We start from the raw sequence: 15,194 nt of genomic DNA, 5'->3' as shown, positions 1-15,194 counted from the left end.
CATACAAAAAACAATTGAGCTCTCTGCAAGGAGAAATGTAGCACTTCAGGGAGAGCAGTGGGCAGGGAGCTTTTTACAGAGAGGAGCATTTGCGTGTGTTGCGGAGGGGTGGAATAAAACCTCCCCTTCACTTGGAGTCCAAGTGGCACAGTCCATTCCGATGCTTTGTCCCAATGCAGGTGTGAACAGAGGATGAATCAAGCCCCTGATTTGCATGCAGAAGGTCTGAGGTTTAATCCCCACCATCTGCAGGTAGGACTGGGAGAAAGACACCGTCTGGACTCCTGGAAAGCTGCTGCCAGTCAGTGTAGGCAACACTAGCCAATAATAATAATAATAATAATAATAATAATAATAATAATAAAACAATTATTTATTTATTTATTTATTATTTATACCCCGCCCATCTGGCTGGGCTTCCCCAGCCACTCTGGGCGGCTTCCAAAAAAATATTAAAATACCATAATACATCAAACATTAAAAGCTTCCCTAAACAGGGCTGCCTTCAGATGTCTTCTAAAAGTCTGGTAGTTGTTGTTCTCTTTGACATCTGGTGGGAGGGCGTTCCACAGGGCAGGTGCCACTACCGAGAAGGCCCTCTGCCTGGTTCCCTGTAACTTGGCTTCTCACAATGAGGGAACTGCCAGAAGGCCCTCAGCTCTGGACCTCAGCGTCCGGGCAGAAGGATGGGGGTGGAGACGTTCCTTCAGGTATACTGGACTGAGGCCGTTTAGGGCTTTAAAGGTCAGCACCAACACTCTGAATTGTGCTCAGAAACGTACTGGGAGCCAATGTAGGTCTTTCAAGACTGGTGTTATATGGTCTCGGCGTCCACCAGTCTGGCTGCCGCGTTCTGGATTAGTTGTAGATGGACCAGTAGCCCGATTCAGTGTAAGGCATCTTCCTATGGTCTTTTCCTCTTATGCTTAACTCTGTGACAAGGTTCTGTGCTGCTCAGACTGGCAGCCAACCCCCCCCCAAAAAAAACCAGGCAAGCAGTTAATCCATCCAGGGGCCAAATCGTCACCAACAGCTGTAACATTCCTTTCCATAGCAGCTGTCCAAATTAAGTGTTAACGGTATTCCTGGTTTTAGATATATATAGTTAATCTGTTTGTACTCAAACTTCTGGGCAGGATCTGCCCCGCCTTCTGTGCCAGGGAGTGGAATCCAAAGATGTTCCAGATGGACTCTTTATCAGACACCGCACACACCTTTGGGAGGTCTGGTCTGGGGCGGGTGGCGAGGCTGTGAATATGGACCCTTTCCTCCTGCCCAGAAGGAGACCACAGAACCCCCAGTAGATGCAAAGGCTTCTGTGTGCTTGAACGGAGACAGTGTGCTCAATCCATTCTTGTAAATAAATATCGGGCTGGAAGGCTGCAAGCCGGAGGCCCCCTTTTCCCAGGATTTGCAGTGCCTTCCATAAGCACACAATGCGGGTGGCACTGTGGGTTAAACCACAGAGCCTAGGACTTGCCGATCAGAAGGTCGGCGGTTTGAATCCCCATGATGGGGTGAGCTCCCGTTGCTCGGTCCCTGCTCCTGCCAACCTACCAGTTCAAAAGCACGTCAAAGTGCAAGTAGAGAAGTAGGTACCGCTCCGGCGGGAAGGTAAACGGCGTTTCCACGCACTGCTCTGGTTCGCCAGAAGCGGCTTAGTCATGCTGGCCACATGACCCGGAAGCTGTACGCTGGCTCCCTCGGACAATAAAGCGAGATGAGCACCGCAACCCCAGAGTCGGTCACGACTGGACCTAATGGTCAGGGGTCCCTTTTACCTTTTTTAAAGCCATCCAAGCTGGTGGCCATCGATGCCTCTTGTGGGAGTGAGTTCCACAGTTTAACAAAGAAAAAGTTCCTTTTATCTGTTCTAACATTAAGCTTCATTGGATGCCGTGGTGTAGCATGGGTTGCTAGTGCCCGGGGCAGCGTGTGTGGGAGGGAGGGAAACGGAGGCATTCAATGGCCCCGAAGCTGCAGAGATAAGAAAAGAAGAGTTGTTCCATCGCCTGGAGAGGTCAGTTCCTGGTTTGCACAGAGAAGCCGTTTTGAACGGAGCTCAGCGATGCAAGCATGCAGCTATGTTGAAGCAGCACCGGGTGTCAAAATTTTGCGCCCCTAAGAACTTTTCACCTGGGGAAGCTGTCCCTCTGGCCCCCAAGCTACGCCCCACCACTGATCCATGAGTTCTACCGTTATAAGAGAGGGAGAAAAACTTTTCCCTATCCAATTTCTCCATGCATAATTTTTATAAACTTCTGTCATGTCACCTCTGACACACCTTTTCTCTAAACTAAGAAGTCCCAAACACTGCAACCTTTCAGTCCATCGCCTTGGTAATTTTAATTTTGCTTCCCTGAACCTTTCCCAGCTAAACAATATCCTTTCTGGAGTGAGGCAGCAGGCAGCATACTGAGCTGGAGAGAGGCAGGGCTCAGCAGCAGCAAAGTTGACCCAGTGCAAACTCACCAGCAGAACTAGACTCCCTGCCAATACGTTCCCACTGCGCTGACCTCCCTGCTACACCCATCTCCATCCTGGTATTATTCTGCAGTGACTCAGTTACATGGAGGTTGGGTGAGTGGGCCAGTCCCGCCACATTGTCTGCTGCGGCTGCAAATGAAAGAGACATTCAGCTAGACACTCTCAAGGCAACACACCCTGCCTTTAAATTACTGTATAATAATTCCAATCATAAAAACAAAACACACACACACACACGAGATTGCATTGCAGTGGATAATGTTTTGACGCAGGAACAAGCTGGATGGTTGCATTTTGTTCTGCAAATGCAGTAAATTATCCTGATGTGAAAGGAGGGTAGAGAAATCAAGGTAGATGGGAAGAACAGACCCTCCAAATGTCCCTATTTTCCAGGGACATCCCTGATTTAGAGAAGCCTTCCTGTTTTTTTTTTATTTGATCCTGGAATGTCCCTCTTTTCCTTAGGACATCCCTATTTTCAGTGGAGAAATGTTGGAGGGTATAGAGGCAATCCTGTACAGTGGTACCTCGGGTTACATACACTTCAGGTTACGTACGCTTCAGGTTACAGACTCCGCTAATCCAGAAATAGTACCTCGGGTTAAGAACTTTGCTTCAGAATGAGAACAGAAATTGTGCTCTGCGGGACAGCGGCAGCAGGAGGCCCCATTAGCTAAAGTGGTGCTTCAGGTTAAGAGCAGTTTCAGGTTAAGAACAGACCTCCGGAAAGAATTAAGTACTTAACCCGAGGTACCACTGTACAGGGAAGGGTTTTTGAAATGTTTAATGTTTTATTATGTTTTTATATATGTTGGAAGCTGCCTAGAGTGGCTGGGGCAACTCAGGAAGATATGTGGGGTATAAATAGTAAAATCATCATGATGGAATGGAACGTCCCTATTTTTATAGGAGAAATGTTGGAGGGTGTGGAATAAAATCCTAAAGTCAAGAAGACCTCACTTTTAGGTGGAGGGTTGGGAAAGGTTGAAACTCATCTAGCCTGCCACCTTGTGTGGAGATCAGGAGTTGCACTTGGCCCTAAAAGCCTAGCATCTTTTCCTGAGCCAAACTTGCCCGCCGCCCTGCAGAACACTTGGAAATTGTCTGTGGCCTTCTTGGCTCGCATAGACAGCTGCCTCTTACCATTGGTTGGTACTGACTGCACTGACTGGCAGCAGCTCTCCAGGGTATTAGAAAGGGAGTCTCTTCCAGCCCTACCTAGAGATACCGGGACTCGAACCCAGGATCTTGTTCACACAGAGCAGAGATCTCACCACCGAGCTATGGCACATACCTTAAATCAGGCATAGGCAAATTCGGCCCTCCAGATGTTTTGAGACTACAATTCCCATCACCCCTGACCACTGGTCCTGTTAGCTAGGGATGATGGGAGATGCAGTCCCAAAACATCTGGGTTTGCCTATGCCTGCCTTAAATAGACCGGTAAGGTTCCAGTCCTCATGGTTCTCAGTTGGTTGGAGCATGGTGCTGATAACGTCAAGGTTGCAGGTTCAAGTCCAAATGGGACAGCTGCATATTCCTGCATTGTGGGGGGTTGAACGAGATGATCCCAACTCTACAAAGCCACTTCCGCCCTGCCAAAGGTTGCAGGCTTCATGCCCCCACCACACACGTGGTGGCTGGCACTCAGACTCTGCATGATTGAGGGAATCCCCGGCCAATCGGCTGGCTCGGGGTGCATGGCCTGCCCTATTTATCGCTGGCGCCGCCGGGGATCTCCCTCTTCTGCCACCTGCCCGCTGTTCCTGCTTTTCCCACCCTCCCGCCCTTTAAGGTTTTTGTTCCTTGACCTTGCTCTGGACCTCGGTTGGTCGCCGTTGAGGAGCCTGGTAGGAATTCTCCCACTTGGCAAATTGGCACCAGCCACTTGGTTTTTCGCCTACCTCGTAGCAAATCATCACAACTTTCTTGGTATTGGCGGTTAGGCATTGGTATGGGTATTGTTATGTAGATGGGAAGAGGGGAGGAAGCGCCATCACCTGCCCCACATATTGAAGGGTAGTCCAATAAAGGATTCCTGGGGGCATGGCCCTGACCGAAGCCTAGGGAGCTGAGGGCCTAAGGCACGCCCCCTATCAGTGACCCCAGGGGAGTTCCTAGTTGATGTGCATCAGAAGGACTCCCCCTACTGGTGGTTAACCCTTCCCGGTCTTCAAGCAATCGGGCTGAAGTTGGATATACAGTGGTACCTCGGGTTAAGTACTTAATTCGTTCCGGAGGTCCGTTCTCAACCTGAAACTGTTCTTAACCTGAAGCACCACTTTAGCAAATGGGGCCTCCTGCTGCTGCCGTGCCACCGGAGCACGATTTCTGTTCTCATCCTGAAGCAAAGTTCTTAACCTGAGGTACTATTTCTGGGTGAGCGGAGTCTATAACCTGAAGCGTATGTAACCCGAGGTACCACTGTAGTCAGTTAGGACCAGTGCCTAAGCCAATACCGTTCATCACCTGTAACCAACAAAGTTGTGGCCTTATTTAGCCCATTAACCTTAATAATTGTGTCATGTTTCTTTATTTCCACTGGGGGGGGGACGGACGAGAACTCGCCACGCAATTCTATGATTCTATGAATCAGGCCGTTGGTCCATCTAGGTCAGTATTGTCTACACTGGCTGGCAGCAGCTCTCTCCAGGGTTTCAAGCAGCCCTGTGTGAAGCTGCCACCGGGGACTGAACCTCGGACGTTCTGGATGCAAAGCAGATGTTCCCCCCACTGAGCTACGAACACGCATCAGACAGGCAGAGCGAGAAAGTGCCACAACTCCTTTTCTTCTGTGACGGACAGCCAGTTCTGCCAATGCTTGACCTTTGCTCTCCCGCTGCTCCTCCCCTAGTACTTGACCTCCTGTCGGTGACGGAGCCCAGACATATGGCCAATGTGGCCGAGAAGATCCGCACGGAGCTGCTGACCGTCCGTGACCTCTACCTGCTCTCCACCTTCCGCCTGCCCCCCAAGCAAGGTGGCGTGTTGTTTGGGCTCTACTACAAGAAAGACAACAGCCGCTGGCTTGAAGCCACGGTGGTGGGCAAGACCAACAAAGGTGAGTGAGAGCGAGGAGACCTAGGATCTGAACCCGCCACCCTGTCCAGGTGCCAGGGGGAAAGAAAAGGGCCCAGAATGTATCAGGCCCCACCTGCACCGAGCATTTAAAGCAGCATTTGCCACTTTAAACAGCCACGGCTCCCCTCCTGCAAAGACCTCTGGGAACTGTAGTTTGTTAAAGGCGCTGGGAGTCCCCCTGTTCCCCTCTGATTCCTGGAGTTGCCTGGGAAGAGAGATTGAGCGATAAGCCACTCTGAGAATTGTAGGAGGGGGGTCTCCTAAAAACTCTTAGCACCTATAACAAACTACAATTCCCAGGTTGGTTGGGTTTTTAAAAGAAAATTGCAAGCTGATTCCTAGCGGTTGCTCAAGCTGGGGGGAAAAAGTCCTGAGTTTAAGTACAGTGGTACCTCGTTTTACAAACAGTCCTGTTAACGAACTACAGTGGTACCTCATGTTAAGAACTTAATTCATTCCGGAGGTCCGTTCTTAACCTGAAACTGTTCTTAACCTGAAGCACCACTTTAGCTAATGGGGCCTCCTGCTGCCGCCGCGCCGCCAGAGCACGATTTCTGTTCTCATCCTGAAGCAAAATTCTTAACCCGAGGTTATATTTCTGGGTTAGCGGAGTCTGTAACCTGAAGCGTCTGTAACCCGAGGTACCACTGTATTCGGTTTACGAACTCTGAAGAAACAGAAGTAGTGTTCTGGTTTAAGAACTTTACCTCGGTCTAAGAACGGAAGCTGAAAAGTGGAAGGGCACCGGCAGCAGGAGGCCTCATTAGGGAAAATGTGCCTCAGTTTCAGAACGGATTTGGTTTAAGAACGGACTTCAGGAATGGATTAAGTTCGTAAACCGAGGTACCACTGTAATAAGTTAACTTCGACCTGAAAGAAATGCATCTCCTGACCCAACTTTGTTTTACCAACCTTTTTTCTCAGTAAATAAAACTTTTATTGTTCGATCAACCCCTGCCTGAGACTCCTGGGAATGAAGTCCCCCCCCCACGAGACCCCCCAAAAGATAGCCTGCGGTAAATTGTAGAAATTTGTTTAATCGGTGTGCCGCGAGTCCGCTATATTTAATTGGGGTCAGTTATCGGGGTGAGTCTATTTACATGTCTAAGGAGCTGGCCATCACAACTATAGCATTTGCAGTTGTACCTTGGAAGTGGAACGGAATCCGTGTGTGGAAGTCCGTTTGACTTCCAAAATGTTCGGAACCGAAGCGCGGCTTCTGATTGGCTGCAGGAAACTCCTGCAGCCAATCGGAAGACACAGAAGCCCCGTCGGACGTTCGGCTTCCAAAAATAGTTTGCAAACCGGAACAGTCGTTTCCTGCTTGGCAGGGGGTTGGACTCGATGGCCCTTGTGGTCTCTTCCAACTCTATGATTCTATGATTCTAACTTCCGGGTTTGCGGCGTTTGGGAGCCAAAACATTCGAGAACTAAGCTGTTTGAAAACCAAGGTATGACTATACACAGCTTTGAACATCATGCCCATCCCTTCTCTCTCTCTTTCTCTCCCCCCAGTCCACCTCCGATACCTGCGGGCTGATGGGAAGGTGCATTCAGTGAACCTGCAGAACACCAACCTGGTCGACGGGCGCAGCCACACTGCCCTCCTGCGGATGAGCGGCCTGCAAGGTGGCCGCCTCTCGGTGGAGCTTTACGTGGACTGCAAGCTAGTGGACTCCAGCGCCGGGCAGCCCGAGATAGCGCCCCTCGACCCGGAGCAGGTGGAGGCGGTGGAGGTTCGGACGGGACAGAAAGGCTACCTCCGCTCGCAGGTAAGGGAGAAAAAGAAAAGCCCAGCTGCCGCTGACATTCTGTCACCCTTTAGTGTGACCAAGGGAGTGATTGATTGATTTGATTGATTGGGTGGTTCACAGAAAAGATCACAATATACAAAATTAATATTAAAAACAATAACCCAATAACACACACCCATTATTATTAATTTTTACATAAATGGTGTTCGTTGTTGTACTGTTTGGGTAAGGTGACTAAAGCTCCAATTAAGGCTTAGAATAAAACCAAACACTTTTTACTTTAGATGTCATCAATACAGTGGCACCTCAGGTTACATATGCTTCAGGTTACATACGCTTAGGTTACAGACTCTGCTAACCCAGAAATAGTGCTTCAGGTTAAGAACTTTGCTTCAGGATGAGAACAGAAATTGTGCTCTAGCGGCGCGGCAGCAGCAGGAGGCCCCATTAGCTAAAATAGTGCTTCAGGTTAAGAACAGTTTCAGGTTAAGACCTCCAGAACGAATTAAGTACTTAACCTGAGGTACCACTGTATTATGATAGTTTGCCTTTTATATAATACACTGATTTCTCTGATACTTTCCAATGTACAAATGGGATGGGAAGTGAAGGGCGGGGCTATGCAAATGAAAGGGAGGGGCAATACAGAAAGGGGCCATCTTGGTTTGCAAGATCTCTAGGGAGAGTGTGATGATCAGGGCTGACAACTTGGATTATAAAGAACCACTTGGGGAAATCTCTGTGTCATCTGCTTTGTCAACCCACTACTTAATTGGGGGGGGGGGCAGCTAAGCCCCGCCACACATAATCACATGACATGATGCACCATTAGAATGGTAATGTCCATCGACTTGGGGGGCCCCAGCCCCCTCAAATATTTTATTAGGCGTTGGCTCCTGTGGTGCCGATTTAATTCTCACCATGCCCATAGGATCTTTAAGAGCTGACCTTTCTCTTTCCTCCATAAGACAATGGCTGAAGCTTTTTATTACGTCATGAAGCTGATTTATGTTAACGAAGAAAATTTCAGCCTTCCTCTCTTACAGCACTCCCTCATTTTATTATTAGATTATTATTTTTTATTAAATTTGTATACCACCCTATACCTGTATACCTCAGGTCGGTTCACAGCATAAAATTACAATATAAAAACCACAAAGCACATAATAAAAACTAGAACAAAAACTAAGCCAATAATCCACCCCTCCCTTTCCATAACACATTTAAAAATGCATCTGATATCTATCAGCCAAAGGCCTTGTTGTAGAGGAACATTTTCTCCTAATGGTGTATAATGAAGGCTCCAGGTGAGCCTCCCTGGAGAGACAATTCCACAAACGAGGAGCCACCGCAGAAAAGACCCTATCTTGTGTTGAAACGCTCTGTATTTCACATGGAGGAAACACACAAAGAAGGACCTCAGAGGAAGATCTCAGGGTCCAGTCCTTGAGGTATTGAGGTCCTGAGCCATTTATCTGTACAGCAACCTTGTGAGGTAGGGTTGGGTGAGATAAGTTGACTGGGAAAAGCCAGGCTCCCTCAACCTCGGCCCTCCAGATGTTTTGGGCCTACAACTCCCATGATCCCTAGCTAGCAGGACCAGTGGTCAGGGAGGATGGGAATTGTAGTCTCAAAACATCTGGAGGGCCGAGGTTGAGGAAGCCTGGGGCAAATCAGTATCTGGCCCTCATAAGTCTTTCCCAAGCCATACCCCTGCACCCTCCTCTAATGTTTTTGCCAGGCTGGAATGTGTCCTTGAATTCCTCATGATGCTTCTAGCCTGCCCGGAAGAAGAATTTGAGAGGGGTGTTTGCAATAACCAGCCTACCGTACAAAGGGAGGGGCATTGCTCCTCCCACTTTTGCTTCTGGCTCCACCCACCACCTGCATGTGGCCCCTGGAAGGCGAATGTGGCCCTTGAACTTTACTAGTCTCACTTGCCCCCATTTAGGGGATTGCAACCTAGGCGTGCTGACACTGCTCCTCACCCCCATTTCCATCTTAGGGTTTCTTGGAATCCCTGAAGCTGATCCTGGGAGGCTCAATGAGCCGCGTGGGAGCCTTAAGCGAATGCCCCTTCCAGGGGGATGAATCCATGCAGAACACAGGTAAGGATTTCTTCGGCTTTTTACTTGCTCGGCCAGAGCGGGATATTCCATTCACGTTCAGGATCTGGGCTCAGGGTCCGGTGGAGCATTCCCACTATGGCCGCATTCACACAACACGTTTAAAGCCATGTCAGACCGCTTTAACCCCAAAGGATTCTGGGAGCTGCCGTTTGTTCAGGATGCTAAGAGTTGTAAGGAAACCCACCCCGAGCTACAATTCCCAGAGTGGTTTAACAGTCAATCAAATCTCACAGAGAACTCTGGGAGTTGTAGTTCGGGGCTGGGAGGGATAGGAGGGGTTTCCTAACAACTTTGGGGATCTTTGACACACTACAGGTCCCATAATATTTTTGGGGAAGCCAGGACTGCTTAAATTGGGATGAGAGCTTTTTAAATAGATGCTGTGAATGTGGCCTCTGAGTTGCAGTGGAACCTCGGTTGTCAAACGCTTCGGAAGCCAAACACTTCAGAAGCCAAATGCCGACAACCCAGAAGTGAATGCTTCCATTTTCAAACATGCCTCAGAAGTCGAACGGCTTCTGAGGCGCGTTTCTCCATTTTTTGGAAAGGAATTTGCTGACCGGCAATTGCGCCTTGGTTGTTGAACATTTCGGAAGTTGAACAGTCTTCCAAAACGGATTACGTTCGACAACGGAGGATCCACTGTATTCTGATAGCAGAGGTCCACATCCCCGTTTTGAGTCCACCAGCAACTGACAGTGTGTTATTGAACTTCTTCAAGCCCTTACACAGCATCTTAATTCTGTTTTCCTTTCCCTTTCAGTATCCAACGTGATCAATTCCCTATTTGGTGAGTCTGATGACTGCTCCTTTCTTACATCCCCCTCATTCATGTGTGTCTCAGAACAAATCTTGTCTTCTTAAGCACAAGTTTTTTCCTCAGTTGCAGAGCTTGTTGCGTGGTACAGGCAATGATGTTCTTGGTTCAAGCATCTTAAGTCTTAAGGCATGGGTTGGCAAACTAAGGCCCGGGGCCCAGATCCAGCCCATTCGCCTTCTCAATACGGCCCATGGACTCAGCGTGGATCAGCGTGTTTTTACATGAGTAGAATGTGTCCTTTTATTTAAAATGCATCTCTGGGTTATTTGTGAGGCGTAGGAATTTGTTCTCCCCCCCACAAAAAAATATAGTCCGGCCCCGCACAAGGTCTGAGGGACAGTGGACCGGCCCCCTGCTAAAAAAGTTTGCTGACCCCCTGTAAGGTGTTACTAGCAGTACATAAAGCCCTGAACAGCTTGGGACCAGTTTACCTGCGAGAGATATCTTTACCCCAAATATTTCCATTTGACAACTTTGATTTGTGGAACTGGTTCTGTTACACATGCCACATAATACTCATTCTGCATTTGTAAGAGGTCAATCTTTTAGCTTGGCAGCACCTGACCTTTGGCAGCACCTGAACTGTTGACGTCAGGCAGACACCTTTGCGATACACTTTTCCATGCCTGCTAAAAATATCATTTTTTAGGCAAGCCTACCTAGACCTGTAGAACATCGGCATGTGTTTTGACCTGGCTTTTTAGCTTATCGACGATCTTAATTATTTTTCAAATGTTTTAAACGGTTGCTTTCTCACTGATAATTTCAGCGTTTCTTTCAGCATTTGTAAAACACTTTCTGAGGTGTTTTTTCTTGTACATAAATAAATTTTCCATAAAAATAAATAAGTCGAGGCAATTGACTTTCCCCCATTGTTGTGACAGGGGAGCAAACCAGGGCCCTCGTGAAACAACTCACCCTTTTCAACCAAATCTTGATGGAACTTCAGGAGGATATGAGAGACCAGGTGAGAGGGGGACAATAAGTCCAGGTAAGGTCAACCTGGGGAGGGGTATACAACTTTGCAAAAAAAAAAAATCTCAACCACTTTCATGTCTGTATTTTCACCTTTTGAAATATGGCAACCCTACACTGAAAACTTTTTATATTCGGTCAGAGTCAAAGAATACATCTTTTCAAAATAGCTACTGTTATGTACTGAAGTTCTCACCCTGGGCCAGCAGGGGGATACTGTAGATAGTTTTCACTCAGGTCCGCATATGCAAATAAGGAATTGAAAGTGGCGTTCAGTGATTGGATAGTTACAGAAAGTGGTTACTGTTGCGTTGTAGTGGAGCTCTATATAAGCAGGCTGGCTGAACCCTTCAGTTCAGTTCTGTTCTGGCCTGTGAATAAACAAGAGCTGTTTGAAGAATCTCTGTGTTGTCTGATATGTTCACCTACAACTTAACAGCTACCCAATTTCTTATTTTTAACTTTTTAAATATATATTTTTTGTATTGTTTGGTTTGCTGCGCAATTGTTGCAAACTACTCTGCTGCCCCATTTCCTTGTCCATCGCTCCAGCGCCCCATCTGCGGCGCACTCCATTGCACACACAGTGATGTGTCTCTGTTCTTCCCAGGTGAAGGAGATGTCTTTGATCCGGAACACCATCATGGAATGTCAGGTGTGCGGTGAGTGCCGAGGGAGGGGACTGGGTGGGAAAGATGGAATGACGTGAAATTGGGTGCTTTTTTGGACTGTGAGGCAAGCACCGTTCATGATTATATGTTGGGCTTTAAGTTATGTGAAATTCCCAGCACTAAATACTTAAAGAGACCCCTTGAGTCGATTGCCACATTTAGCAACATCGAGAAAATCTATTACCTGCTGTCTGGCTTGGACAAACTGGTTATATTTAACACAGTGAAGTTTGTGCTAAAAGCCTCTCAGCGCAGGAAAGCCCTAAAGTCCTGTCTTGCACACAGAGTTGTCCGCCATTTGTGTATATCTGTGAAGTGTTTTATAATGTTTTAAACATATGTGCTATAATCAGTGCTTCTTTTCCTAACAAAAATGTTTAGAGGTACAGTGGTGCCTCGCAAGATGAAATTAATCCGTTCCGCGAGTCTCTTCGTCTTGCGGTTTTTTCGTCTTGCGAAGCACCCCTATTAGCGGATTAGCGCTATTAGCGGTTTAGCGGCTTAGCGGCTATTAGCGGCTTAGCGGCTTAGAAAAAGGGGGGGGGGAGGGAAAAAACTCACAAGAACTCGCAAGACTTTTCGTCTTGCGAAGCAAGCCCATAGGGAAATTCGTCTTGCGAAGCACCTCAAAAGACGGAAAACTCTTTCGTCTAGCGAGTTTTTCGTCTTGCAAGGCATTCGTCTTGCGGGGCACCACAGTACTCTCATTTTGACTCAAGGAAATCACCATTTTATAGTTCAAATCGGGAAAAATGAATACAGTAAATGGACAAAAGTACAAAGATTCACAAAATGGTTAGAGGCATGCATCCCCCCAGGAAAAAAAAAGCACTGGCTACAATATGTTTTTGAGATGTGTCTGCTTTTGTGTGCTCTTGGCTATAACCTGTAATTTGGTTGACCAATAAAATCTGATGATGACGATACGCACTCAAGCTTGATTTCGTCATTCATCCTAGCACAGCCTTCTGGGGTGGGTGGGTCACTTGCCCTATTATTATTATTATTATTATTATTATTATTATTATTATTATTATTATTATATCACCATGCCCATCTGACTGGGTTGCCCCAGCCACTGTGGGCAGCTTCCAACATATATAAAAACATAATGAATCATCAAACATAAAAAAAATCCCTATACAGGGCTGCCTTCAGATATTTTCTAAAGGTTGTTTATTTACTTATTTCCTTGGCTCGGGGGTTGAATAACACCATACTCTCCAACAATTCTCTGATGAAAATAGCGACGTCCTAGGGAAAAGCGGGACATTCTGGGATCAAATCAGAAACCGGGATGGCTTCTGTAAATCCCGGACTGTCCCTGGAAAATAGGGCCACTTGGAGGGTCTCCAATAGGACTGGAATTCAGGCCCTGAGCAAATGCCCAACCCTTGATGCAGGTTCTGGTTGTCAGCATCCTTCCCCTTATTATTCCTTTGCTCCAGTATTCAGTGACTTGACCCCTCGCTGCCATCATTTCCCCTCCTCCCCACGGCAGGCTTTCACGAACACCGCTCCCGCTGCAACCCAAATCCTTGCTTCAGCGGCGTCGACTGCATGGAGACCTACGAGTACCCGGGCTACCGTTGCGGACCTTGTCCGCCAGGCTTTGAAGGCAACGGCACCCACTGCGCCGACATCAACGAGGTAAACACAGTGGTTTTAGCGTAATGCTAGGAATTTGGCCGTCCTGAGGCTGAGGTTTAGCTGCCAGCCAGATTCATCATCCTCTGTGCTGGAGTCGACACAGTCGTGTTCAGATCTCGGTGACCTCGCAGTTTCCAGCTCGATGCCAAATCAGATTTGTCATTCTTTGGCAAAGAGTTTTATTCCACCACAAACTCTTAGGCTGATTTACAGATGATCTTGGTTAATGGTCCCACCCCGCTTTCATAAGGTCAAGTGTTTCCTTTGTTCGGTTTCTTTCCTTGGGCAATAACTCTGAACGATTTTTGCCTGCTGTTAACTCTTCTATTATTTTTTTGTTGTTGAATAATCCCCCCCCATTTTTTTTATTGGTTTTCCAAATTTATAATAAACACAAAAAGAAAACATACAACAAACAAACAAACAAACATATATCTTAACTGTTAGAATCCCACTTTAAATAACATTGTTAGGTGACTTCCTCAGATCCCCCCTGTGTTTCCATAATACTTATTTTAGCGGTTTTCCAATATCCACTTTCAAATTAAATTAACTTGTTCCATTAACATCTTTCTTTCTTTTCATAATGCTCTCAATCCATAATGTTAAATAATCAATCTGTTTTACTCCTAGGCAGTGGCATAGCGTGGGGGGTGCGGGGGGGCCGGCCGCACCGGGCGCAACATCTGGGGGTTAGGGTTAGGGGTAGGGTTAGGGGGCGCAAATTACTTGCCTTGCCCCGGGTGCTGACAACCTACGCTACGCCACTGCTCCTAGGCCAATTTGGTACTTACAAGTAGTTCTACTTAATTTATGTTTGAGTATCTAGCCAAATAGTCCTTAAATTTCTTCCATTCTCCTTGATGTTCCTCTTCCTTCCGATCGCGGATTCTTTCTCTCAGGTCAGCCAGCTCCAAAAAATCCATCATCTTCATCTGCCATTCCTTAATTTTTATTGGATTCCAAGAAAACAAAACAGAGGAACTTCTAGTAAACACACCTAATGGAATCTTGCTACCGACACAGCAATGTAAATCTTTATTAACGGTCATAGACCAGCATTAACGCTACCAACACAGAGTCACAGCAAATGATGACATTATCTTGGAATAATTGCCAGTTTTGTGTGATTATTATGCATCAGTATAACCCGTCGAAAGCAAGTTGTGGGTATTGGAAGGGCCTGAGAATTTTGTAAAACCTAATAAACAAAGTGATTATTTAAAAAAAATGAGATAGGCAGGTAGCATGGTGTTGAGGGTTGGCGCCAATTTGAAGATGAAGGACTCACAACCAAGGTCTCCTGTTGTCCACAGTGTGCCCATGCCAACCCCTGTTTCCCTGGATCCAAATGTCTCAACACGGCACCCGGTTTCCGCTGCGAACCCTGCCCGCCCGGCTACAAGGGGAACCTCATATCTGGAGTAGGGGCAGACTATGCCAAAGCCAGCAAACAGGTGAGGATTTTTTTTGGGGGGGGGTGTTTCTTTTATATAAAACCAAGATTGCCCATGCAGTTATATTCCTTTGCCCCAGGCACATGGTGGAACTGGCACCATTACTGGTGCTGCATAATGCTCGTTCCCCATTTGTAAGAAACCAACCTTTTCGGGTAGCAGCATCTACA

The 15,194-nt window shown here is 47.2% G+C and overlaps 1 protein-coding gene across 1 annotated transcript in view; it reads left to right on the top strand.

Moving 5' to 3' along the window:
- The window catches only part of THBS3 (thrombospondin 3), a 38,736-nt gene that overhangs the window by 2,287 nt on the left and 21,255 nt on the right, over positions 1-15,194 (top strand). Inside the window, exons 2-9 of the mRNA XM_081840903.1 lie at positions 5,342-5,548; positions 7,084-7,340; positions 9,328-9,430; positions 10,215-10,241; positions 11,156-11,238; positions 11,857-11,908; positions 13,419-13,567; positions 14,884-15,024. Coding sequence (XP_081697029.1) covers positions 5,342-5,548; positions 7,084-7,340; positions 9,328-9,430; positions 10,215-10,241; positions 11,156-11,238; positions 11,857-11,908; positions 13,419-13,567; positions 14,884-15,024 — 1,019 coding nt within the window. The remainder of the gene's footprint in view (positions 1-5,341; positions 5,549-7,083; positions 7,341-9,327; positions 9,431-10,214; positions 10,242-11,155; positions 11,239-11,856; positions 11,909-13,418; positions 13,568-14,883; positions 15,025-15,194) is intronic.

This window comes from Podarcis erhardii (assembly GCF_964252035.2).
Source record: "Podarcis erhardii genome assembly, chromosome: 15".
Lineage (NCBI taxonomy): Eukaryota > Metazoa > Chordata > Lepidosauria > Squamata > Lacertidae > Podarcis > Podarcis erhardii.
This window is presented reverse-complemented; position numbering and strand designations above follow the sequence as displayed.